At 35.9% G+C, this 27098-nt stretch overlaps 1 protein-coding gene across 1 annotated transcript in view; it reads right to left on the bottom strand.

The window, feature by feature from the left end:
• The window catches only part of EFCAB11 (EF-hand calcium binding domain 11), a 68489-nt gene extending 41669 nt beyond the window's left edge, over window positions 1-26820 (bottom strand). Inside the window, 4 exon segments of the mRNA XM_059819956.1 lie at window positions 18026-18112; window positions 19497-19602; window positions 22687-22732; window positions 26731-26820. Of these exon segments, the coding sequence (XP_059675939.1) occupies window positions 18026-18112; window positions 19497-19602; window positions 22687-22732; window positions 26731-26817 (326 nt within the window). The 5' untranslated portion in view covers window positions 26818-26820.
• Window positions 26821-27098: the final 278 nt, after the last annotated feature.

The following is a 27098-nucleotide window of genomic DNA, read 5'->3' as shown; positions in this document are numbered from 1 at the left end:
GTTGTTTGGCTAAGTAAGAGACAGTATATGCTGCAACTGACTGAAGCTTTATGTATGTTTAAAAACCACATATATGTAAGAAATTAGTAAATACAGGCTTAACAGATCACCTGCTTTTGTTTCTCAGAATGAATTAAATAGCATGTTTTCTGCTCCAGCTGGAAAACAACACATGTTGCCAAAATTCTAAGGTCTAGAAACTTAGGATGGTTTAGATTTCTATTTGTCTCCAGTTTGGTTGAAATTGGCCAATGTATTAAAAATAATTAAGGTAGGATAGACAGAAAGTGTGAATGCATAAGACTCACTTCCATAGAAAACCAGAATGGTATATGATGAAATAAAAAATAGAGGTAGTATTGATCAAAAGTCACCATACAGAATGGAAAGTCAAAGTGTCTCCCTACTCCAGAGTAGGCAGCATGTTGTAATTCGCTTTAACTACCCGTTCTTAAGTCTTTCTTCTACATGTCAGCACATTCATGATCCCTTCAAAAGGCCTCTAACTTTGCACTGAACTATACAATAAAGACTCACCTCTTAAATCAAAACTAGATTCAAGCACTGACAAAAGTATTCTGTACCCCTCTGTGAAAGTATGCCAAATGGCACCATCAGCAAGCAATGCACAAGATGTGTATGTTTCCTGAAAGGCAGTTATATGATATGTCAGTCCTGAATCACTCTTTCGACACAAAGGAGAAAGCTTTATTCTTTGGCATGGAACTTTATCTTCATCTGGTTTTCCCATTTAGTCCAAAAATCTTGTTCCATTTTATACATGTCTTCTTAGGACTAAGAAACATTAAAAGGGGTGAGGAGGAAGGGATGAGAAATCAACAGTTCCATCAATATAACAATTTCTCCTAAGATTTTCTTTAATATATGGTATCATTCATACACAAGCATGATTTAGTCCATGTCCATGTTCTACTGATTGCCCTCCTTTCCCCAAGTTGTCAGTGAATCTATAATGTCAACAAACTTTAAATAAAGCATTCCACTTTCCCCATCTTACAAGTTAGGCCTCTGGCACTTACTAAAAAAGCACAGATGTAAGAGGGCTTTTTAATTATTTCTCTAAATCTGTTTAAACAGGAATGTCTTTGTTCACACTATTTTTCATTGTTTCATTTTGGCCTTTGCCAGCTTCTCTCTTCTGCTGTATTTGAGGATGACATCTCGAACCAAAATAAACGTGTACTTCTCTTCATTGTTATTTCCTGCAAAGCAGGCCCTGCATATACTGGCCAACAAACTCTTCCTAGACTATCAGGAACCATTGGCAGCACCAGCCTCAGCAAACAAGCCAACCAGATCAGAGATGCCATATCTCTCTGGTTACCAAAGGTAAACCACAGTTGTTCCTGGTTGAGGCTGGACATCTGCTACCATGCTGGATTTTCCTGAAGTTTCAGAAGGTTAAAACAATTTAACCTGAATGACCCTTAAGACTATCAGTGATGCTTCATGATTCCCCATTAAACCTGCAGTAGTAGATAATAGTTCCTTTAAACATCTGAAAGGCCTGCTACTATCAAGACACAAGACTATGAAAGAGTTCACATGAGACTAGGAGGCTGTATATAGTATCTTATTACCTTCCAAGGTCATGCAGATTTTAAAATGGAATAATATTATATGCACTAAATAAGCAGCAAATGTATATATGTGCCTCTGTAGGCTTCATTATGCATTCAGTTCAGCAAGATAACATCATTTCCCTTCACACCAGTGAAAAAATCCTAATCGTGTTTCATAAACAGATTAAACACCTTTTATAAATTTTACAAATTTTGGGGGGATTGTCACCAGATTTCTTGACATCATTAACTGAGCTCTGGACTTAAATTAGCATTTGTTGCTACCAAAAACTATATTAACTGAAGAACAGAAAGAAGTTATTTCCAACTTCTGTTTAGGTACTTAGGTTTTCCACCTGTAAAAGTGAAAGTATAAAACAATATAAAAGACGAAAATGTCCAAACTACTACAACCAGTTACTATGGAGAACAGTTAATATGTAAGAACAGTATTTTCCAAACCCATTAAATTCTAATTACTGACACTGCTCGGGGGAAATCAATGATCTCTGAACACAATAATATTAGTCACTTGACTTCAGAAGTGATAGTCGCTAAAATTCATACCCTCCTCAGTTATCTTTAGGCATACATGTGAGGTATGACCATTGTTTACTTTCTTCTAAATGAAGGACATCAGCAAATGCAAAAGGAAATTCACTACCAGAAGGGACTGACTATAAAAAGCTTCCCGTCCCAAACAGTCAGGATTTAAAAAGTATGAAAAACAGAGGAATGGGTCTGTAAAACAGAATGGCTGTGCTATATACACATATGAAAATAAGCATAGCACACATTTACTAAAATCAATCATCAGAAAAAAGAACAACACTAAGGTGAGGGCCGGAGAACAAATTATTTAATTATAGTCTTGTTAATTAAATGCATCAGTGACTCCTTACTGACCTTTTTTACTAGATGACTCCAGACAAGACTCCATTTGAAGTGTTTATGAAGCACAATTTGTCAGCATGAGAAAGTTAGACTGAAGAATTTATTAACCTTCCAACATAAGAAGCCAGGAGGAAAAGAGCAAATAGTGGATATAATTCTTTCAAATAAAACTTGACATGCCCTTGAAAATTACACTAAAATGTTTACATTTTTTCAATTCTTATTTTTCACTATAGAATTAATATAAAGAAAAATTTATTAGGTCCTTAAATTGGAATAACACTCATGCTCAAAAGTTCTAGTCAGACCATATTATGTATATTTATGTATAAACAGAAGACAATGCCACTATGTATTTATAGTCACTAACTTAGGTAAAGAATTAACATTGCATTTGGCATTGTAGTGTATACACCATACTAATGTTACTCATCGGAGAAAAACCCAGCAGATAAAGACCAATAGAAGGAAGAAGAGAATTTGCTGCCAAGTTTGCAATTTAGATGAGTAAGACAAACAGCTTAGTATTTATTAGATGAAGCAGGAGACACTGTCAGTTACAGTAGACAAGACAAATCAAAACTATCTGTGGAGAAAACAAGGGTTGTTCATTCACTCATTGCCTAAAATTATTTGATTCCAAAAGAGAGTAACAGTGCTAGAAGTTTATAATCATGGGACAAAGATACACACATAAAACACAGACAGGCTGACTAGGAATATACTAAAAAAAAAAAAAATCCTTAATACAAGATAGTTATAAAATGATCATTATTTTTGCTTTGCTAAACGTAGGTCAATTTCTCAACAGTAAAACTGCATTCTAAGTATGGAATTTGGCTTACTTTCAGCAAAGACTCAAAACTAGCTTGGAGAATAAGAGTTCAAATAATGAACGACTTGAAATAATTTCTTTACCTGTTTCTGCAGGCTATTTGGCAATATAGAGTGATGGGTTACCTTGGTAGGAAGATCTGAGTTTGTTTCCCTATGCTTTTTTGAGTGTAAGAAATATGACCTCTGCATATGTCTAAGCAACCCCAGGAAGGAACTCTACTGCTTGCAGAGTGAACACATATTCTGACACCTTCTACTTACATAATTCTGACAACAGGCTTTCAATAGGCAATCAATTAAGTAATTGATTGAAACATCATAACCCAGCAAAACTTTGCTTTTGCAGAAATTGGTTTGCAGTTCCCAAACCAATTCTTTCATAATTCCCATAAGATTCAAACATTTAATCAAACTCTGTAAAGAAAGCCCTTTAACCGGTATAAGAGACTCCACAGTGGATAAAACCCACAACCCTATCTAGCTAGAAAGTCTTGGTGAATTCTAGATTGTTTGCAGAAATTTGGAACTGGGGAAGGAAAAGAGGAAGGGAATTTCTGCTTCTGAGCTAACCTACAGTCTGGACATCAGCAATGTGCTTTAAAGCTCTAAAGCCCATCGGTACTTGATTATTAACTTGGAGGAAAACATCCTGAAAGAGAAACAACCATGATCCAAATTGTTGAACAAATTTGTCAGACATTTAGTGTTTGTTAAACACATGTAAGGATTGGGAGTAGATTGAATACACCTGCGATACTCATACAGCATATACATGGCATTTCCCATATCAAGATAGAAAAATTGTGTCATGCCAAGTAGTCCTAACAGAGAACATAGAGCATTGGTGGTACATCAGATTTTGACAAAAGGCTCTTCTGCTCATTTTGTCTTCTTAATACCTGTCTGGATCCAAATATAAATACTAATGAGAAGAGGTCACATCAGGTTACTCAGATGCCATATCGTGTGATGATAGAATTGGAAACTTAAACCTTCAACAGCCTTGGCTAGGCTGTGAAAATAAATAAATAAAAGAAATTGATTTAGAAGAGTCTATGTTCAATGCAGAGGATGCAATTACAGCTGTTGTACAATTCTAGGATACAGAACCCGGACAAGGACAGCTCCTGGTTGAAATGGAGCTATGAGTTTCATATGGGCAACTAATATTTTGAATCATTGAAAAGTTTCTAAAAAGTATGACATTATTCCTAGGAAAAAGAATGTTGTTCTACAGAAATATGGGAATAACAACAGCATATCTGACAAATAGTTTCCTCCCCCATTACCTGCCTATCACAGTGGGCATCATCAGATGTTCCAAATAAAGAATAATTCTGGAGCACTTTACTCACTAACAAGTTTTTTTTCCTATTCCTAGTCAATAACCAACATAGATAAAGAAAGAAAAATAGGAAAAAATATCTGCGAATTCATAGGGGTGGGATGGGATGAAAGAATTAGAAATTATAGGACTTTAAGTGTCTAGAAACCAAAGACCAATGGGGCGAGAAATTGCCATGAAAGATCTTTTTTGCAAAGGAAAAGAGAATTTAGTGTGAATCATTTACCTTTCCTACAACTGCTACAGTACACAAACACAGAGTGAAGAAATCTGAAGCCACAATTTCTGGTCACGTCTGAGAGAATGAAATCTAGAGTGGGGCAATTAAGGCCTTTTCACAGAAAGCTCTTCTCAAACAAAATAATAACACCAGAATGTATGTTTCTCCAGAATATATGGCAGGTAGGTACTGCAAGCGCTCAAGGATGATATTAACAAAGGATGCTAAATGGCCAGCATTTTATTTGGAATATCTAAAAATTGTTCACAATGACAAGAAACGGAATCCTCTTGACTCAAATAAATCAATGGATTGAATAGAGCTTTCTCTGTACCAGCTCCCTGGGAATTACACTGAAATTCTGTGTAAAAGCCACATATGCTCTTTTTTATGTTTAGAAGCACTGTATTTGTAAGAGAAAAAGCAAGGAAAGGCATACAGACCACAGATCCACAGAATGAGCTCATTAAAAGAACCTGTTATGAAGTTAACAAAATCTGTTGATTCAAATTACCAACAATTCAACACTTTGAAATGTCATCCAGCGCACATCAGTGAAGCACTCTCAACCACTCTTTTAGCTATACTGTTCCATCACCAAATAGTCACACTAGACAACCTTTGTTGGGAGAAAACCCCACCATTTATTGCTATCTTTTTGGCATAGGACAAGTCTTACCTAACATAGTCTCAGGCCTGATGCAGACTACTGACCCACATAATGATAGTAATCCAAGTCTACCCAATACAAAAGAACCTTTTGCTTTGGCTCACTGATTTCTTTTTTACCGTTCCAGTTTGTGCTCTATGACAGGTGCATACGTTTCTGAGTCTTAAGACAATTTTCAAAAAACATTAAGGATAGTCAGTTCCATACCTCTATCTCACTGAGATACATGCCACAGGTCTTAAAACTGTGGAGGTGTTGCATTCTCAAAATGTCCTCAGCACCCAGAGAAACAGCTCATTTCTCTAAGATGAAAAGAACGGAGGTTCTGGAATCTACTGCCTCTCATGTGTGTTCCTATTTGCTCAGTGGTAACTCACAAGATCTTTGGGAAAGAACAGTATTTTGCTAAGTGTTTGTATATCGCCTAGTGCAATGTGTGACCCTAGTCCTTAGTTAAATCTCTCAAGTGCTACTGTGACTTCTGTCGTTCTTGTGCTGTAACAGAAATCATAGAAGCAAAGAATCGTACAAAACTCCGGGTTGGAAGGGACCTCTGGAGATCACCTGGTTATGTTGAAAGTAGGGTCTTAGATTAGGTTACCCAGGGGCCTGTCAAGCTGAGTGTTGAATATTTCCAGGGACGGAGATTCCATCACTTCTCTGGATAACCTATTCCAATGTTAATTCTCCTCAACAACGAAGATTTTTTTCCCATATTCAGATAGAATTTCCCCCAACACAACTTGTACATATTGCCTCTTGTCATGGTACATCATTGTGCTATGCTGCAGCCATTTTTATTATTGTATGAATTTGTGCACTGAAGATTCCACTTCTGTAGTATCATCGACGTACCAAAACACAAGATGCAGCACATGCTCAAGGGTATCTGTAACCTTATTTTTTCTAGGATTCCATGATTAAAAGGGAATGTTCGTGGAATCTTCTCTTGTCATCAAACTTATTTTAAGAGAATTCACACAATGTACAAAAGATTTGGAGGAAAAATTCAGTGGATACATTTTAAAAATTCAGAAATCATCTTAGATTATTAAATCTTTCAGGATTTATGGCATGCTTTTCAAACTTCTGAGGGAAATATTACAATAAAAGAATACACTAGTTATAAATTGTATTAAACAAATAATTCTGTGAACAGCTGAGCTAACAATGCCTGATTTCCTGTAGATTTGCATCTTATGATTGACTTTAGAGTCTATAGTGAAATCTTTGTCTGAAGCTTCTCTGCAGTTGGGCCTTTATAAGGTCTTGCTTCCATGTAGACTCTGTGATGCCTGTTAAGATTCATTAACTCACATAACAGCCCTTTCCTCTGTTGGGGGCACTTACAGAATCTTTCTCTTCTTCTTTGTTCACCTATTTTTATGAAATTTGCAGAAATCCAACTATTTATTTGATCTCAGCTCTTTGTGGTATTTCACTGAAACCAGTCTGTAAGTTCCGAAGATATCAGTGAGAGGACACCCATTATCTTACAGGCCTTATAAGAAGTCAGTTAAAAACGTCACAGGAATTCTTGTAAATTGAAATGTGAACACTTTTATAAACTTTGACCAATTCAAGAATATAAGGATTGCTAAGAGCACATACATCATTTAAATGCTATCAATAATATTTTCTCCTTAATTTAATCAAAATACTAAAGATTACGTAAAGGGACACTGCGCAGCTATGTCATAAACATGCTGCCAATTAACTTGAGAGCATTTGTTAAATCAAGTAGTAACTTAATCTGTCATGTTAAAAACAAGCATTGTCATCAGGTATTTCTTCAAACTAGCTATTAATTTAAGTTTTGTTAGGACGTAATATTACAATATCCCCTTCTCAAATGTGTTGCAATTCTGATGCTGATTAATTTTCTCAAAATGCAGCAGAGATTGTAAGAAAAAAGAACAAAATCTAAACCCAAAGAAAACTGGCTAACAATTTCACAGAAGGCTGTTCTTTTATTATGCCGTAGACTAGCTCATTTTTATCTTTGTCACAGTTTTTTTCTACTATAAAGGGACCCTAGACTTTGCACGCTTATTTGCTACTGCAAAGAGTTATTGCTATTTACATTATCTACTCTTCATACTACTCATACTATATTATTCTACTATATTCAATGTGGCTTTTGCCTCAGTTTTTAATAATACTGATAGACCTTGGGCTGCCTGGTCCTCTGTGTCGGGGGACCATGAGTGTGGGAACAGTGACTTTCCATTTGTGGACACTGAAATTGTAAGGGACCAGCTGTATCAGATGAATGTTCACAAGTCCATGGGGCCTGATGGGATTCATCCCAGAGTACTGAAGGAGACAGCGGATGTTATGGCAGGACCCCGCACGATCACCTACCAAAGGTCTTGGGAGTCTGGGGAGGTCCCTGCTGACTGGAAGCTAGCCAATGTTATTCCGATCTACAAAAACGGCGTGAGGGAAGACCCAGAGAACTACAGACCTCTTAGTTTATCCTCAGTTCCTGGAAAAATTATGGAGAAGATTATACTGGGTACTACTGAAAGGGATTTAAAGAATAATGCAACCATCAGGCACCCTCAACATGGGTTCACAAAGGGAAAGTCCTGTTTAACTAATTTGATATCCTTCTATGATAAGGTCACCTGCCTAGTGGATGAAAGGAAGGCGGTGGATGTTGTTTTTCTGGATTTTCGTAAGGCTTTTGATACCATCTGTCACAGCATCCTTCTGGACAAGTTGTCCAGCTGTGGGATGAGCGGGTTCACGGTGCGCTGGGTGAAGAACTGGCTGAAGGGCAGAGCTCGAAGGGTTGTAGTGAATGGGGCTACATCTGGCTGGCGACTGGTCACCAGCAGTGTTCCTCAGGGTTCAATTCTAGGGCCAGTTCTGTTCAATATATTTATCAATGATCTAGATGCAGGAGTTGAATGCACCACTAGCAAGTTTGCTGATGATACCAAACTGGGAGGTGCTGTTGACTTTCTTGAGGGACAAGAAGCCTTGCAGAGGTATCTAGATAGATTGGAGCATTGGGCTATGATTAATGGGATGAAAGTTGAAATGCCGTATTCTGCACCTAGGACTGAGTAATGCTGAGCACAAGTATAAATTGGGAGAGCAGCCCTACAGAAAGGAGTCCGGGGGCGCCAAACACAGTATGCAACCAGCCGGTCAAAAGAGGCGATTATGCTGCTGTATTCAGCGTTGGTGTGGCCTCACCTTGAATACTGTGTGCAGTTCTGGGCTCCACGATTTAAGAAGGATGTGAAGGTCCTTGACTGCATCCAGAGGAGGGCAACAAAGCTGGTGAAAGGGCTGGAAGGAATGTCCTATGAGGAGCGGCTAAGGACTTTGGGTTTTTCTAGTTTGGAGAAAAGGAGGCTGAAGGGTGACCTCATAGCTCTGTACAGCTTCCTGAGGAGGGGAAGTGGAGACAGAGGTGCTGATCTCTTCCCCTGGTATCCAGTGACAGGATGCACGGGAATGGTTCAAAACTGCACCAGGGGAGGTTTAGACTGGACATTAGGAAGCATTTCTTTACCGAAAGGGTGGTCAAACACTGGAACACGCTTCCTAAAGGGGTGGTTGATGCCCCAAGCTTATCAGTGTTTAAGAGGCATTTGGACAATGCCCTTAACAACATGCTTTAACTTTTGGTCAGCCCTGAGTTGGTCAGGCAGTTGGACTAGATGATCGTTGTAAGCCTCTTCCAACTGAAATAGTCTATTCTATTCTATTAATTAAAGTAAAAAAATCCAAACATATCTGGTTTTCAGTCTATCAGCATACATCACAGATTACACTTCAAAGAAAAGATGCAGTTTATTTTGCAAGAAATCTTTTATACTTAACACGGGAGAAAAATCTACTTTTAATAAAAAGTACGCTCTGAAAGAGTTTAAGGAACATTTTCCCCTTCAGGGTACAGGTTCAGCTTTGGATGAAAATGAACAAGAATTGTTGTCCTCTAATGGCTATTTAATAGTTTATTTGAAATTAGTTTGGTGGGATTAGTCTTTCTCTCATTTTCTATCATCCAATGCAATTAAAAAATAATCAGCATCTGTGTAGGTAGTCCTTTTAAAGAGATCACCACACTGAATAAATATAAGCTACTGCTAAAAGAACTGATTCACATTTGAGGCATGTTGACAGGTAAGAAAAAAGATATCTGCACTGCTATTATCCCAGATGTTATTCATAACAAAAAAAAAAATTAATATTCAATGTTATGAATTTGGTCTATTTTATAACTGCCACATTCTAATATTTTAAATTATATGTCACAGTTTTATCCCATCTGAAAGAAACTATCTTTAAAAGAGAGCCCCGATGATATGACTAGCTAAGCACTTATTGTGGCATTAACACATTTTAGTAAGTTGTATTACCATGGATGTATTATGGTAACCAATCATGTGCATATCCCTACTCCGTGGCAATGCAAAATAAAATGGATTCATGTGAACTAAGAATAGTTTATGTTAAAACAATTTACTCTGCAGTTCAAGGACCAATGAAAGAAGGCCAGTGTGAACGGCGGGAGTGATAGCTAAGAGGCATGAACCAGGGTCTTACTTAAATTTGCTAACATAATTGCAAATATTTGTTTGGACACATCCTCAAAAAATAGAAAAAGCACAATTTTTTTTTTTTATTTAAGTATGAACTTAATTCTTAATTTAAATTACCAACTTTAAAAAAAAATTTAAGATTTATTTCATGTAGTATTTTTTCCAAAATTAGAAAAAAGTGTGTTGAACTATTTAGAAGGAATGAGCATGTAAATATGCAGCACATTGTATAACACTCACATGCCAGGTTTTGCTCTCAAACCTGCAAAAATTCATATGTATGCTTATCTCAATTGTTTTAGCAGTCTCTCTTCAGATAAAGTGAGGCACAAAAAAGTTAAAATTTTAAATTAATGTTCTGTAGGATTGGGAAAACAGATAGACCTAGGTCCTATCTGTCAGAAGTTCTATTTAGAATTTTTGTTAGGATGATTTGGCATCAGTTTAATCACCAGATGTGAAATAGATGTATAACAGCTTACTGCTCCATAGGAACAGTATGCCCAGTTCCTGCAGGATTTAGCTAGTGATATTTTTTATTAGACAAGGATTAGAACGAATTAATAATTTGAACTTAAATTAGTGGACTAGGTCTGGCTGCGATGGAGTTAATTTTCTTCACAGAGGCACGAATGGTGCTGTGTTTTGGATCTGTGACCAGAACAGCGGTGATAACACACCAGTGTTTTGGCTACTGCTGAGCAGTGCTTGCACAGCCTCCAGGCTTTCTTTTTCCCACTCTGTTCCCCTAGTGAGTAGGCTGGAGGTGGGCGAGAAGTTAGGAGGGGACACAGCTAGGACAGCTTACCCAAATTGATCAAAGGGATGTTCCATACCATATGAAATTTGTTGCTCATGCTGTAAAGAGACTTATGATATCACCTATTGTTGCAATAAAAGAAAGTCTGAGAGAGTTGAGGCCATTCAGCCTGGAGAAGAGAAGGCTCCAGGGAGACCTTATGGCAGCCTTGCAATATATAAAGGGGGCTTATAAGAAAGATGGAGACTTTTCACCAAGGCCTGTAGTGACAAAACAGGGGCAATAGTTTTAAAATTAAAGAGGGTAGATTTAGATTGGCTATAAGGAAGAAATTTTTTTCAGTGAGGGTGGTAAGACACTGGAACAGATTGCCCAGAGAAGTTGTAGATGCCCCATCATTGGAAGTGTTCAAGGTCAGGTTGGACAGGGCTTTGAACAACCTGATCTAGTGAAAGATGTCCCTGCCCATGGCATGGGGGTTGGACTAGATGACCTTTAAAGGTCCCTTCCAACCCAAACCATTCTATGATTCTGTGACATCATGCTCAGCAATAAAAGCTTGGGGAAAGGACAAGGAAGGAGGGGATGTTTGTGGTTATGGTGTTTATCTTCCCAAGTAATCATTAGGGATGCTGCTTTCCAGGAAGCAGCTAAACATCTGCCTGATGATGAGAAGTAGTGAATAAATTCCATATTCTGCTTTGCTTGCATGCGCAGCTTTGCTTCACTCGTTAAAGTGTCCTTATCTCAACCCACGAGTTTTCTTGCTCTTCTGATTCTCTCCCCCACCCCACTGTAGGAGCAGTTAGTGAGTGACTGGGTGGGTGCTTAATTGCTGGCCGGGGTCAACCCACCATAAGTAGCAAAGTATGTTGTTAAGTAATTGGATTAAAAAATTGGTAACAGAGTTATAGATAGGAAAAACAAACCAAAACTCATTATTAATATTACCCAAAAGATACACCTATCTTTAGGTGTTAACTCGGTATTCTCTACAAAATGTTTTCAACCATACATGTTTTCTCACAAAGTATCATCCCACTTAGGAAGAAACTGGGACACGTACAGTCTTAATTGTGTATTGGTTGCCTGTGTAATAAATCATCAAATAGGTACTGCCTTGAAAAAGAAGAACTTGTGTTAGCGTACAGCTTCTCAATATAAAAATCATTCAATTTGACTCTTGTCAACACCCTGAACACCCTTAGTACTTGTTTAGATTAATTATGAGGATCTCCTTTTTTTTTTTCTAGTTCCTCTCATTTCTTATCTCACAAGGGTGAAACAGAGTGGGTATTATAAGACAGCTGTTGGATTTTTGTCCACCTCACACATGCCAGCTAAGGACAGGTAGGAGAATCTGTTGGATTATTTTTACTTTCTGTCTTCTGGGAGTGAGACACTGGTTACAGAAAAATATTCTTAACTCCAGTCCCTGATAGAAGATAGTAAATAAAGATGTTGAGCCAGGTCCTTTACACTTTGATGTTCAGTCTGGTTTACCATCTTCTTTACCAGCTTTAGGGCAATGGTATATTATTTGTGGGCATGGGACAAGCTTTTAAACCATGATTTGAAGAAAAAAAAAGTACATACACTAATATGCATGGGTAGACAAAAAATGGATCTTTTCTATTAGAGATGGTTCTCAAGAGATAAGGAAAAAGACTTGTATAGGTGATGAAGTGTGATAATATGAAAGGCTGCAAGACAGTTGCTTAAGAAACAAGAACAACAAAGGAATAAACTACTGCAGGCATCACCAGAGCTGGAATGACATTGTACTGTGTACTATGTTTCCATGGCAACTAGCCATAGGAAGATGAATGTCTCATATTCACTGTGCTCTGCAGTACAAGTCTATAAATCAAACTTGCATAAAGGAGCCTAAGATTTCTTCCATGGGGTGGCTCTGAAAAACAGGTTATTTTCTCATTACTAGTAATTACATGAAAGAAATACGAGACAATTAGGTCATTTTTTGTATGGAAAGTACCAATACATACAAAAGTACTAATATACCTCTAGTGAGTGATCCTATCAATCTAAAGGCACAGCAGCATAAAATGCAGATCATGAACGCCTTCTTTTCTTCCTTAAGATCTGATTTATGCTTGCTAGCTTTAAAAACTGTATGAGACTTTTCTGTCCACTTCTGGTTTGTAAGACATTTTTCATCATTTATAGGTTCACTCACATTCACATGTGATTGGTTTTCAGCTTACTTCTGTCACTATTTCCAATATCATGGTCTAAGGATTTAGCATACAAATAACCTATTTTTTCTAAACAACTGGTAGAGCTAAAACAAATATTTTCTCAGCAGCAGTTATTAATTATATTCTATAATTTGAATATGACATTCCTATTCACAACAAAAGAGTACTTGAAATGTTTTTTAAGTATTTGAATCCCACTTTAAAAGACAACACGTTCACTTACAGACAGCCATTTATCACAAATTATTATTGCAAAGGACTTGTCACATTTCATATCCATGCAGCTACACGCAGAACAGCAGCATTATTACAAAGAAATTCTTGTGTGTGCTACCCATTACAAAGATTCCCTTCATGAAAGAACGTAACATCACACCATTTACCTTAGCAGGTACTTCTGCAACTCCTGTGTCAAGAATGTTGAGTTTTTATGGTACGATGGCATTTTAATCAGGTGCACACCAGGTGCGTGATAAGCACTTGAGCATTTTGTTCAATATAACTGCAATATTAGCTCAGAAGCAATAAATGTTGTGCTACTGTTCAGGCAAGATTATGGTCAGTTAATACAATCAAATATAAACTGAAAACTCACCCACATTTTGCAAACTTTAGCAATAGCTAAGTGCAGTATATTACTGACATTTGTAAGAAAACAATCCTTCAGGAGCAAGAACTTCTACATTAAATATTGTTTTATCAGTATGAGATGAAAATACATTTATGATGTCTGGTCCTATTCCCATGGAATTAAAAAAAAGAAACAAATCACCCACTTACTATACTTAGAAACACTACTGAATGAGGTATCTTTTTTCTTTCATAAAATAGAGCATTTAACAACACCACTCCATCCTGAAGCTCTATTACCAATTCAAATTAATTCACTACATCTTTACACATTTATAAAAGAATATACAATGTTGAAGTAAAGCAGAGTTATTAACTGCATGTTTCATAGCCTTGTATTCCAATAAATACAGTACAGCCATTGCTAATAACAAGCCACAAAATCTATTGAGTTTGCAAAGTCTGAGGACTGAGGCTTATCAGACTTTGTCTGAACTTGCTTGACCTGCCTGGAGATTTTACTTGCTTTATCTATAACAGCAGTTCTTTTAAGGACCAGGTGGCTATGTCTAATTTGTTCTTCTTACATTTATACAGTATAAGCATAGCTTTATACAGACAGTAGAAACAAGAATTTCTTCTATATAAAATGAAATATTTATGAGTTTAAGATAATGATGTAGAGAAATATAGACCTGGCATGACAGCAGAGGCCTTCAGATGTAAAGACACAGCATATAGAGTAGAGGAGTACAGGCATGGGATGTTAAGATACAGGGCACAGGTTAACACTGGAGGACCAAGACTATAAACAACTCACCAACAGTCAGTTAAAGAAATGCAGAGACAGGTGCTGGACAAAAGTGCTTTTATGAATGACAAAGAGAGCAAAGAAGAGGTATCTAAAATATGTAATATGTGCCATACATAGCAAATTTGGTTGCAATGTGTCTTGTAGACCAGTGAAGAAAGATGAAGGTGTAAACTGTGTTGGAAAACATATAAAAATGACCCAAAGTGGATGCTAGCGTGAGAGAGAAGAAAAACATCAATATGGATATCATACTCCTTCTTGTGAAGAAGTCAGAATAATGGCAATTCACCCTAACATGACTGCCTTGAACCTGTCAACCTCAAGACTGAGAGGGACAGTGGAAGACTGAGAATAACAACAGAAAAAGGGGTAGATGTTAGGAGGTGTATAATGTATTTAACTGCATGAAAACTTTTTGTAGCATAGTATTCTTTATTTTTTTTATTTTTCTTTCTTTTTTTGCAATTATTAAATCTGTACTAGTAATAATTCTTTGAGTAGACTGCTAAGATTTCAGTATATAGTAAAAAGAAATATTGGCTTTATGTATCAGGTATGTCTCCTTTGTAGCCTTAAAAAGATTTTGAGCCTAACAGTTGTTTACAGGTAGATTAGAAAAATGATCTGTTATTCTTTAGCTTCTTACTATATTATACTAAACATTTTAAGACTATTTTAATATTAATTAAATACATGAATGATAAATACAAGAATTCCATTTTCAAGCCTCATGTTTGTTAAAATCAGTTCAACATGTATGGATGCCTCATTATGAGCATTTTGCACACCTACAAATCAAGTCTACTTGATCCGAAAGCTAAATGACTTCAGTGGGGCCCTTCATTCTTAATATAAATCAGTTACTGATATTCTTCCTTCCTTGTGTTCTGCGTAGCTTGAATACACTTGTTTTCATTTTTATGTCTGAGAATATGTTGAAAATTACACTCAATAGCAGAAAATAATTCCCTGCTCTGTATGGTAAGTAGAGAAGCTAAGTATTATGTATGTGTCTTTAACTTTTTTTCCTACTTCTCTTTGCTTTTAGCCTTTGTGACACTAACCACAGACTTAGCTTATTCTGTAACATTTTACTTCATTTAAAGTACAAGAAAATAATACATGCAACCTTCCAAATCAAAAGGAACTCACCAGTACCTGACATGGTTTGGGGACGGCATTTCCACCAAAGTTAAAATTTTATAAATAAACATAAAAACTCTTTTCATATAACAATTTCACAAAACTCTGAAATACACCAATTAAGCTTTTTTTTTTTTGCTTGTCTCAATATGTCACCATGTTTTACTTAAGATGTGGAATGCTCTTTTGAGTTGAATCTCCCAGTCTTCCCCACTGATTCTACAATGGTTAACATCACAGTGATCATAGTACACAAACTGCATTCCTTCCAGATGAAATTAAACTGAAAGATGTGCTCCCGGCATGCACTCAAAGCACTCCAACTTCTAGTGATCATTCAGTCTGTTGACCAGGCTAGAATTAGTCCAAGTAACTCCCTCAATGAACATCATACAGATACTGGGTCCCCAGCATAAACTTCTTGCTCTACAGACCTGATCCCTATGTCCTAATGAGACATAGTTTTAGAACTCACACTTGATCAAAGTCATCACACCTATTATAAACAAATTATTTTACTTAACACAAAAGAAATATTTTAAAACTACGTTCAGTCCCGAAACTTAATTTTGATCTCTGTACTAAAAAGAGGGAAGAACAAGCAACATATCTACAAATATGAAATTATATATGCTCTGTTTGTTTTCGCAATCCATTGTAATATGGATTTTGTGCCACAAATACATATTTTCCTACATCAAGTTCAACATACACACCAAGAGTTAAAAGAAATATCCAAAAAGGATGTGTACCTAAGAGAGGATTTAGGACTCTGATTTCAAATTACAATTCTGAAGAGTTCCATGCAGATTTGGCCTGTTCAGTCCTAAAGAAATCTATATTACACAATATTATTGTGCATTTTCTTTCAAGAGTAGCCAAAGAAACATGCAAACTTCTTCTTGAAAAAGAATTTTTTCTATGTTTCTCTTCAAGTTTCATATCTCATTCATAAATATGCAATCACAAGCTTTATTTGCTGGACTGTGATATTTACAGACTAATATGCTAGATTTAGAGCTACTGTTGATTGTGACGTCTTCTTTACTAGATACATATACTAGTATACCATAACATTTGGTTGAACTTTCCTTCATTTATTAAATTCATGATTATTATAATTTAAATTTGAAAATGGGGACTTCAATTGACAGAAAGATGGGCCAAAAGTTTTCAGAAATATTTTACAATATGAAGCTCAGTCTGAATTTATTTGACAGTTTTTCAAATGAGAAAGATAATGAAAAAATGTATGTAAAAATGCAAAATAAAACACTATGAACAGCAACTACGTACGCTTTTCTGACTTAAAAAGCATTAATATTCAAGAATATTTTAATCACTGGACAGAAAAATTGGACATTAGGCTTTTCATAGAAGTCCTTAAAATAAAATATTTTAAAAGGGTAACACCTCAAGCTATTCTACCTACATTTTCCTATTCATTTCTTGACATTATACCAAAAAGTGATAGTAAAATCACTTGGACATGAAGAAAAATATACCTTACAACTTTTCAAACCTTCTTAAAATAATTACTCTCCCCAAAATACGTTACATCTTTAGTGCAAAAACACAAGAGTATCTTCTAAGACATTAGTCACTCTACACTTTGATTTTGTTATTGTATGCCACTGGCTTGAAAGATGTACAGATCAATTCCTGTTCTGCTATAATGCTTTGTACCATGACTGCAGATAACTGCAACAAAGAAAAACAACCCAAAATCCAACCCCACCTTTTAAAGATGGTGCTCAGCAAGCTATCTGATGCCACGTCTTCAAAAGTGAAGGACTTCTCTCAATGACTGAGTTACTTCCAAACAAATCATTCGTATCACAAAAAGAAAAGTTTAAACTTTGCAATGTAATATTTTCCAAAACATTTTTTTAAATAATGTTTGCTGGCAACTGCAGAGGTAAGATCAATTTTTTATGATCTGCAAATTACTTTCTAAATTTTATCCTTTCACTTCTGAGCCAATCTCACCTTGCAAGAAATCTCACCACTACTGCTTCGTAACATGCACTACAGTTTAACTGAATTTTTCAAGAGACAGCTCTTGAATGCAGATTTCCTGATTACAGGAGCAAAATGTAAAAGTAAATACTTTTAGGCTTCTTAAGAAACAGTACAGGCAACAAATTACTTTCTGTATCTAGTAATATTTGTTATTTAAATTATAGTTATTATTTTTATTGTTTCTATTTATACAATTTATATTAAGTATTATATTATTCACACCTATTATTTATATTTATGATATTTATTATTAAAGGCATTGAAACAGTAATGTGCTGAAGCTTATATCTTCAGTTGCATGACAGAATCTAATAATTTCATTTAACTGAAATACATACAACAAAAAGCCTGCTAACCAGGAATAAGGATCTCTTTGTTAATCTTACCTGAAGGCTTCAACTATGATTCTTTCAGATAACTTAGGAGAAACAGAATTGAAGGCTTTCTTGAAGTCTTCAAAGGTCAAAAATCCTCTATTTTTTAAATCAAGATTAGGCAAGAGAAAAATGATATAAATTAAGGGGTCTTTTAAACTACTTAATACAATTACATTTGCAGGTGAGCTAATCAATTCACATTTCTGAAATTATTATACACTCTTTAAGTTAAGGTATTTGCAAATTATTTTAGGATTACTACATTATATAGACAAACAGTCTCAGAAAGATCTTATACTGACAACTCCTTTTTGCCACTGTGAATCCTGTTCAAAAGTACTGTGCCTACAACATCTACAACCCTCTTATTTAAGTTCTAATTCTAAAAGTAGACATTTTGAATTGAAAATTTCAGATTTCTAAAACTTTGACAATATAGACTCTAAAACATGCAAAATTATATTTCAAATCTATAATTTTCATTGACATCTTAGGTACTCTGAGCATTGTGTTTCAAAAATTTTCTTTCATAAAAAATTTCTCCTTCAGTTTAATCCTGCTGTGGACTTAAGATCCTGAATACATTATATCAGAGTAATATCAACTGATCAATCACTTAGGTTATGAATTCACTTCCAGATCCAACTGGAAAATAAAGCATCTCAAACAGGGCCCTTGCGAATTGTGTGCAGCAGGTAGCAAGACAAACAAAAGCACAGTGCTTGAAACAGTTAAGTCCTTTGAAATAACTCCCTAAAAATAACACTTCAAAAGCTACTTTTAGTTCCATGCAAAAAGCTGAGTGGATGCTTATCTGTTCATCCCATCATGTGTTCTGCCATAAGTTTCAGTTTCCCTCTTTTCAAGGACCAGAGTCCTACCTCAGATCAGGAAGAAAAAGGCAAAGGATCATCTGAATGTCCATCAGCTCAGAGGCTCCTGATGAAGTTTTCCTTTTTTCAGTTTGGTGATGGGAGATACTCTGCTGTCTAGCAGGAACAAAAAAGAATCACCACGTCTACTTCCCAACAAGAACAAGAAAAAATCCTTGTTGCTTTGGTTTCCCTTCCTTGGTCTAGCATGAGAAGTGAAAAAGATCTATAGCCATCACCAGGGACAGATATCCATAAAATATGTGGCATAAATAAGTGAGCGGAGATAATAGGAGTATAAGTAAGAGAGAAATAATGAGAGGTAGTTAACAGCAAGTAGGTAGGGTGAATGGCTAGAGATTTCTTTTAACAGCTGCAGGAGCTCATAGTACAACAGACAATCCAGAGCTACCATCTAGAACGCTGCAGCCTACTGACCCTGACTTCACTTATAGTAATATCACCATGATCTTCGTTACTCTGGTACTATTTTACTTTGCAGCATCCAGGACATCTCATCTTAACTTCTTTTTATTTCCTTCAGGTGTTCTGTTTTGCTTAATTGTTTTAGAATTAAATTAATACTCCAAATATTTAGGAGAAAAAACTTACCTTGCGTATGAAAAGCTGTAAATATTTGCCCTGTTTCGTTATTGTATAACTGTGCAGCCTTCTTTGCACTCATGAGAGTTAAAAACTTTTCAAATAATAGGCCTAGAAAAATGTAAAATATAAATAAATCTCCCTGCAAAAATGTCCATTTTATTTTCCTCCTTAAAAATATGTATGACTGTGGTCTAAAAGTTATTAATAATTTTAATTATATAAATAAACACAAAAATAAAACTGAAATAATAGTCTTCAAAGTTAGATCATGATCATGCAAACATTTCAATATCATTTAAATTTTCTCATATATTTCCTGTACTTGAGTATAATACTTCTGTTTACTTCTACTTTTTTATTCTTGTTACCTGCCATCTCATGTTTCTTTGCACTGGAGAGAAACATGGACTTTTCTAAGTCAATAGCACTTGCACACCATGGATAAAGATCCATGCTGCATAAACAATCTATCTGGCATCACTCCCAGCAGTGAGAGAACTCTGAAATTATCTATAACCTCAGATATAGATTGCTATGAAATTCATAATAAAATTGAATGTAAAAATGGATTGGTTATTCCTCCTGTATACTATATGAAAGTCTTTACTCATACATTTATCTTATCCTTTTAATGAACTGAAAATGAAAGAAATTGAAATGCAAACCTAGTCTGTAAGGACTTAATTGACCATTTCTTCTAATATCAAAGTAAAACATAAAAATTAAGAAACAAAAATCTGCCCCTCAAAACTTCAGGCCTCCCCATGAAACATGCAAAAATCTTGATACAAAAATTCTCCAGATAGATTTTTTTTTTTGGCAAAAAAAATCCCACTTCAGCTCAGTATTTAAACAGACAAATATTCCTTTCTCATAACTTTCTAATATATGCTTTATGCTCATTTTAGACAATTTAATTTTCTTTAGAAAGCAACATAACTGTATCCTGCAGGAATTTTTCTTTATCAAATAACATAACAAAAGCTCTGCACTTCTCTTTCTTTTGATTCATTCATATCCTATTCTTTCTGCAGTGGTTCAAAAGCACAACTCCTTCAGCTCCACCTGCTGTCTCAATTCAAATCTTAAACTCCAAGCTTACGGATTTCCGGTGTTTCTTTCCTTATTTCTTCTTAATCATATGTTAAGAACTGTTACAGTCTCAGTTTCGAGGATTACAAAGACTTGCTGCTTTCAACTGCGAGGTTCTGTACATGCACAATTTCTTTAATAACAGAGGTTGCCTAAACATACTGAACTTGCCTGCATGCACAGCTTTCCATTCAATTGGATAACTATGGAAGTGAAACCATAAAAAGCAATATAAGCTTTCCATCCATTTATTTTTTCTCTTTCAGAGTAACATACGAGCCCAGAAAATTATAGTATACAATTTTCCTTTTATAGAATGACTCCTATAATAGAGTGCCGCCTATTCATTGATCTTGAGACTTGGCAATTTATGTGCTACTGGAACAGGCTGTAAAGCTATCTCAACAGAAAAAAGGTCATCTTAAAAAAATATTCAAGCCAATTAGGTATTAACAAATCCATAATCTATCTTTATATATTAGTTCACTATTTTTGGTTCAGGCATTCATATGTGGTTGTTCTCTTGAAAGAAATCTGAGTAAAATTTTTTTTTAGCCTAAACTAAAACCTTTTTTAGCCTAAACTAAAGACTTAATGTAAGGGTGTGGTTTAATGAACTTGGGGTTTGGCATCAATGCTAGAATAAACAGAACCAGCCTCTGAAAGGCTCTTTAAGTGTATTGATACAAATACTTGTGGGGCCATGTGGCGAAAGGGATGAGGAAACTTACTGATAAAAGCAACCACACTTTTTTGCCACTTCATTTTTATATGACTCATTTCTCCAATAAGACTTGCCACATGACCCCACAAACAGATGTATGGGTATAACTGATAAGGTCAAGGGCAAGAGAACAACAAGCAGAACTATATAAATGGGAGGGTTGTTACAGAAAGAGGTATTTATTGAACTGTGATGTAAGACTCTAGTATTTGCCCAACTAAGCAGTGGAACAGTATCAAAAAACAGATAGAACCTTTTTCATCACTTACCAACTTGAACACTAAAAGTTACTAATTGCTTTTCTCTATCACTAATCTATATAATGTTGCTATTAAGAAATGCCATTTTGAGATGCAAGAATAAGTTCATGCTAAATGTAACATGCAAGCACTAAAAATACTACAAAACTAAATGAAATCATATGATCTTCTTTAATAGCCATGATCAGCTCATTTATAGAATCATAGAATAGAATCATGGAATAATTTAGGTTGGAAAAGACCTTTAATATCGAATCCAACCATTTACCTAACATTACCAAGTCCACCACTAAACAATGTCCCTAAGCACCACATCTACACCTCTTTTAAATACCTCCAGGGATGGTGACTCAACCACATCCCTCGGATACCTGTTATAATGCTTGACAACCCTTTCAGTGAAGAAATTTTTCCTAATATCCAATCTAAACTTCCCCTGACAAAAGTTGAGGCCATTTCCTTTTGTCCTATCACTTGCTACTTGAGAAGAGACCAACACCCACCTCTCTGCAGCCTCCTTTCAGGTAGTTGTAGAGAGCGGTAAGGTCTTCCCTCAGCCTCTTCTTCTCCAGGCTGAACAACCCCGGTTCCCTCAGCCACTCCTCATACGACTTGTGCTCTAGGACCTTCACCAGCCTCGTTGCTCTTCTTTGGACACACTCCAGCACCTCAATGTCCTTCTTGTAGTGAGGGGCCCAAAAGTGAACACAGGATTCAAGGTGCGGCCTCACCAGTGCCGAGTACAGGGGCACGATCACCTCCCTACTCCTGCTGGCCACACTCTTTCTGATACAGGCCAGGATGCTGTTGGCCTTCTTGGCCACCTGGGCACACTGCTGGCTCATATTCAGCCACCTGTTGACCAGCACCCCCAGGTCCTTTTCCACTGAGCAGCTTTCCAGCCGCTCCTCCCCAAGCCTATAGTGTTGCATGGAGTTGTTGTGACCCAGGTGTAGGACCTGTCACTTATCCTTGTAGAACCTCATACAATTACATACATTATCATTAATCTACATCGGGTTCTTCAAAACTCTTGAGAGTCTAAGTTTCAGGTTTTTTAAATTTATGAATGAAAAAGGAATAGAAATCATTGACAGATAGGTGTTTGCATGTTACCTGAATTTCATAATCTCACAGAAGACGTTACTGAATCCACCTCCACCTGGAACACAGAAGATTGGCCACAGTGGTTTTCTACCAAAGTGATAAACCTGAGCCCCTGTATGTTTTCCATTACTGATCTCATAATAATACATATTACACAACAGTATCATCTATGGCATTTAAGTAAGAAAATATTTTATTCTAATTAAAATAAAAACACCTCTTTTTTATCCAGTAAACTAAGTATATATGAAGTCCTAATAGAACCCTAATCAATATCCAAATCTTAAACTAAGTATGCTTAAACAAACATGCTTAACTTTACACAGATTGGAGTTCAACTACACACAAAGGAATTGTAACAGTCAAACTTAACCCAAAAAACCCCCCTGAATTTGTTATTTCCTTTAAACAATGAAAGAACTTTCTGTTTCAATATTCAGATTGGAGACCAACTATTTCCTGAAACCTAGTTTGATCAAAATTCATTTGGTGTAAAAACTTTAATAAAAAGGTAGAGAATAAAAAATTAGAAGGAAATGAAAAAAACCTGTTTGCATCATCCAGCTTCTACAACTATCCTGAAACCAATCCACTACTGTCTCATTTTATGTAGTATGTATCTCCTTTACTGTCTTTCAGTAGAATCTTACCTCACAATTTTATCCGATAGGAACACAGGACTAACACCTGTTGATTAGCGTGTTACCAAGATTCACTAATACTCACTAATATTAGTCTGTTACCAAGATTCATTATAGTACAAAAGCAAAAAACTAAACAACATGATGAAAACAAAAAAAATTACTTTTCACAACTGAATTAGGAGGTGACCAAGAGATCACTGGAAAAGATCTTTAAACAATGTAAGGAACAGAAAGGAAATGTTACAGAAAGCACAGAGGTCCACTTTGGGCTATATTTATACTGCTTTTTAGCATGACTGAGTGCTCATGAGTCCAAACTCTTGCATCTATGTTATTAGAACACAAGACTGCACATAGTTGCAGCACTGAAACAACTCACATGGGAGGACGCGACATGTTAGCAGCCTCTAGTGCAACCTAAGCATACTCCATTCTGGAGAATGGACAAGCCAAACATGCCGTGACCAGTTAACCTAAGACTATATATTCCATTTGGCCTGCAATACTTTTCACATAGACTGTGTCAGGCATACAAATAGACTAGGGAGTCCTTTTTAGAAAGCTTTGATAAGATGTGCCAGAAGAGCATATGGAAGTTGTAAGCAGCCCTGAGCTCAGACTGCCCTTCTGTACTCTGGATGTCAGCGTGCCCTGCCGTTGGCATCTTGTTCAGCAGCAGATGCTGACCTACCAGTGTCCTGATGTGAAGGTATGGAGCTGGGTCAGGGAAAACACTGGACATTGTGGGGGGCCTGGCCTCCTAGGCACAGCATAGAGAGTGCTTTTAGTTAGATCTAAATGTAACAGTACCAGGAATGAAACTTCAGCTGGGGAAACAACATTTTCATGACTACTATTCCTGCAGTACCCTTTTCATGTGAAATGCTTAACACCTGAATGTGCAGTTAGCCAGCTGAAAGGTTCTTGAAATATGACAGCATTTTAGATCAGTTCAAATAATTTTGGGGAAAAGAGGATCACTGAACCAAACTTTCAGAGAAAAAAAAGTGCAAGTCCCACAAACCTGATTCCCACAATGCTACTAGTTCCCAGAAATGATGGGGTTTATGTGCTAATATATTAAATATACATACAGTATCAGTGCAACAATCAGGTTAATCTCTTTCTATTTTCATGTTTTCCTAGTTACTTATCTCAGAAGGCTGAATTTTAAACAGTAGTTAAGTACAGAATCTCTAGGAATAACCACACAAAATAATATTTTATAAAAAATAATATAGAATTCTTACCACAAATTATTTTGAAAAAGCCAAGTGGAGTAGGAATGCAATTCAAATTCTTACGTCCCACCTTCTCCAGTAAAGAGTTCGTTAATGACATCTAGTGGGTAAAGTTAGTATTACTTTTAATTTATAGAATAAATGAAACATCACCAAAAAAAGATGCAGCAACAATTTACTAAAAAGGCAGTTGCTTGATTGCAGTTGATGATGCTAAGTAATTGCTATTTCTACTGAAAAATTTATCATAGTATGTAGCGTAGTTGAGGAAACAGTTTCACCTTAAATTAAGAAGTAACGCATGCACACCATTCCCTATTTCTTGGAAAAGTTCTTGAAAGCACTCTCCTTGCCAGGGCTGTTCTTAGTGACTTCTGAAGACATACAAGGGCTGTTACAATAGTCTCTGATTGTAATAATTCTGACAACAAAGTAAAATGCACAATAACATGCTCAAGAACTGGATCTTAACAATCAACTTTTAGGATTGTAACGTCTGCATTTGATTCCTATCTGGTGCACAGAGAAAGCTGTGTTTCTCAGAATTAGATTAAAAACTACCAAAATGTAGAAAGGAACACTTACAAGGCCCAGCCATCAGCAAAAGGTGCAGCTGTGCTATAAACCATAGTTAATGCATGTTAGCAAAAGCCACAAAGAAAAATACCAGTCTTTTAGTACTTTAGTACCCAGGGATCTTTTAGCACTTCACAATGAGCAGCCACTGGGTAAAGAGCAACAGTTGCTGGAATTGGGCCCACTTAAGGAGCTAGCAAAACCACTAGACAACAGAATCACTCCTGGAACAAACGTTTTTTATTAATTTTTGTGCAGCTGCACAGACAAAATGGTCTACAACAAGGTGGTCGCGTCACTGCCTAGAGACACAACAAGTGTGGCTTGGCAGCTTTTCAGAAAGAAATAACTAAACCTGCACCTCCTTTCTTCCCGGGAGCCCTCCACTTCTATTCTCTTTCCAAGAAGGAGCTATCAGTGACTTATGCACAGAACCTGCTCTTCCTTCAATGCCTTAAGCATGTTTTGAGTACTCCTACTGGAAGAAACATTCAAGGAATTTAACAGAACAGCTAATTTTCACATGAAGGTAAAAACAGATAGAAGTTAGATAAGGGGCAGCTGAGCATTTTCAGATTCACAGTTCAGCAGTTAAGATTCACTTTAGAAGTCTAAATTATTTTTAGATCTGGCCCTAGCTCATTGAGAAAACGTTTACCCACAGCTGAAATGTATCAGAGATTACTACTTTCACAGTTTAATAAAAAATTTCTGTGGTTTTTACTTTAAATTATCATAGACAAAATTTTGTTTAGGACCTTGTTGAGTCTGTTTTCTTAAAATATGTATTTAAATAAAAAAAAATTAGTCACAAGTGGTCCTTGGGGAAGAAGATTGCTCAAACTGGAGAAGAAAGATGAATCATAATTTCTGTGCCAAATATACTTTATAGTATATTGGTCAAGCTTGTATCAATATGCCATGAGAAAGACAAACTCACAGACACACACGTATTTATTTTGAAATCTTACATGTGTGTTCTTCTTTTGAGATCATTTGCAGTACTAAAGTAGAAACATAACTTCCAGAACTACATTAAGCCATACAACTTATCCTGTATCTTCCTGTGAGAATGCAATACATGATCTCTCTCAAGAAACCTTTATTTTGTTAAGATTTTCATACAGCTATAGATTTATATTAGAGAAGTCAAGCCTAAAAATGCCCAACTGTTACTTGAAACCAAAAATAGCTGTATTTTTGAGAATACGTGTTTATTATTAGGACATGCGATAGTTTCACATCTGCTGAAACCACTTAGTAAAGAAATGGAGTGCACCACTAAAAAAACCCAATAATTGCTCAATAACAAGCTCAGTAAATCACTTATTTCATACATCTTATACACATATGAAATACAATGCATCCTTCTGCTCATCACAGTCTACAGCAGAAAGGTAGGGGTTTGATTATTTTGTTTTTAAATAAATACCCCCAGATAAGAAAATTCTTTAAGAATCTGTAGGTATTTCTGTTTATCAAACCTACAGTAATCCACTCCAGTTAGTGCGGACCAGTCAGTACACAGAGTTCTCAATAGTGAGACATCTATATAAGCTGGATCTTCAGAACATAAATGAAAAAATATATACCTTTGAGGATTTATAATCAAACAACATTGCTACAGCAACTTTAAAGTCCTCTCTGCTTAAAAAGCTTTTGTTATCTTCATCACACATTTCAAAAACCTAGAGAAAGAAAGTGATTTGCATTAAAAACCAATAAACCTGACCTAATATTTTTTACTTTGAATAACTGTTGTAGGACGAATACACTTGCTGAATAAACTATGCTATTAAAAAAAAAACTATTGAAGATCAGTCGCATTTCTGCCAGAACTCTGTTCATCTACTCTGTTACAGAAGCTGAAAATGGACTGAGTCCATTTAATTTTAAATTTTTGTTAAGTTAAAATAAAGTTTTCCTACTTGTACGTTTTGTGCTTATTATGAAAAGACTT

The sequence above is a fragment of the Gavia stellata genome, chromosome 7, assembly GCF_030936135.1.
Source record: "Gavia stellata isolate bGavSte3 chromosome 7, bGavSte3.hap2, whole genome shotgun sequence".
NCBI classification, from domain to species: domain Eukaryota; kingdom Metazoa; phylum Chordata; class Aves; order Gaviiformes; family Gaviidae; genus Gavia; species Gavia stellata.
This window is presented reverse-complemented; position numbering and strand designations above follow the sequence as displayed.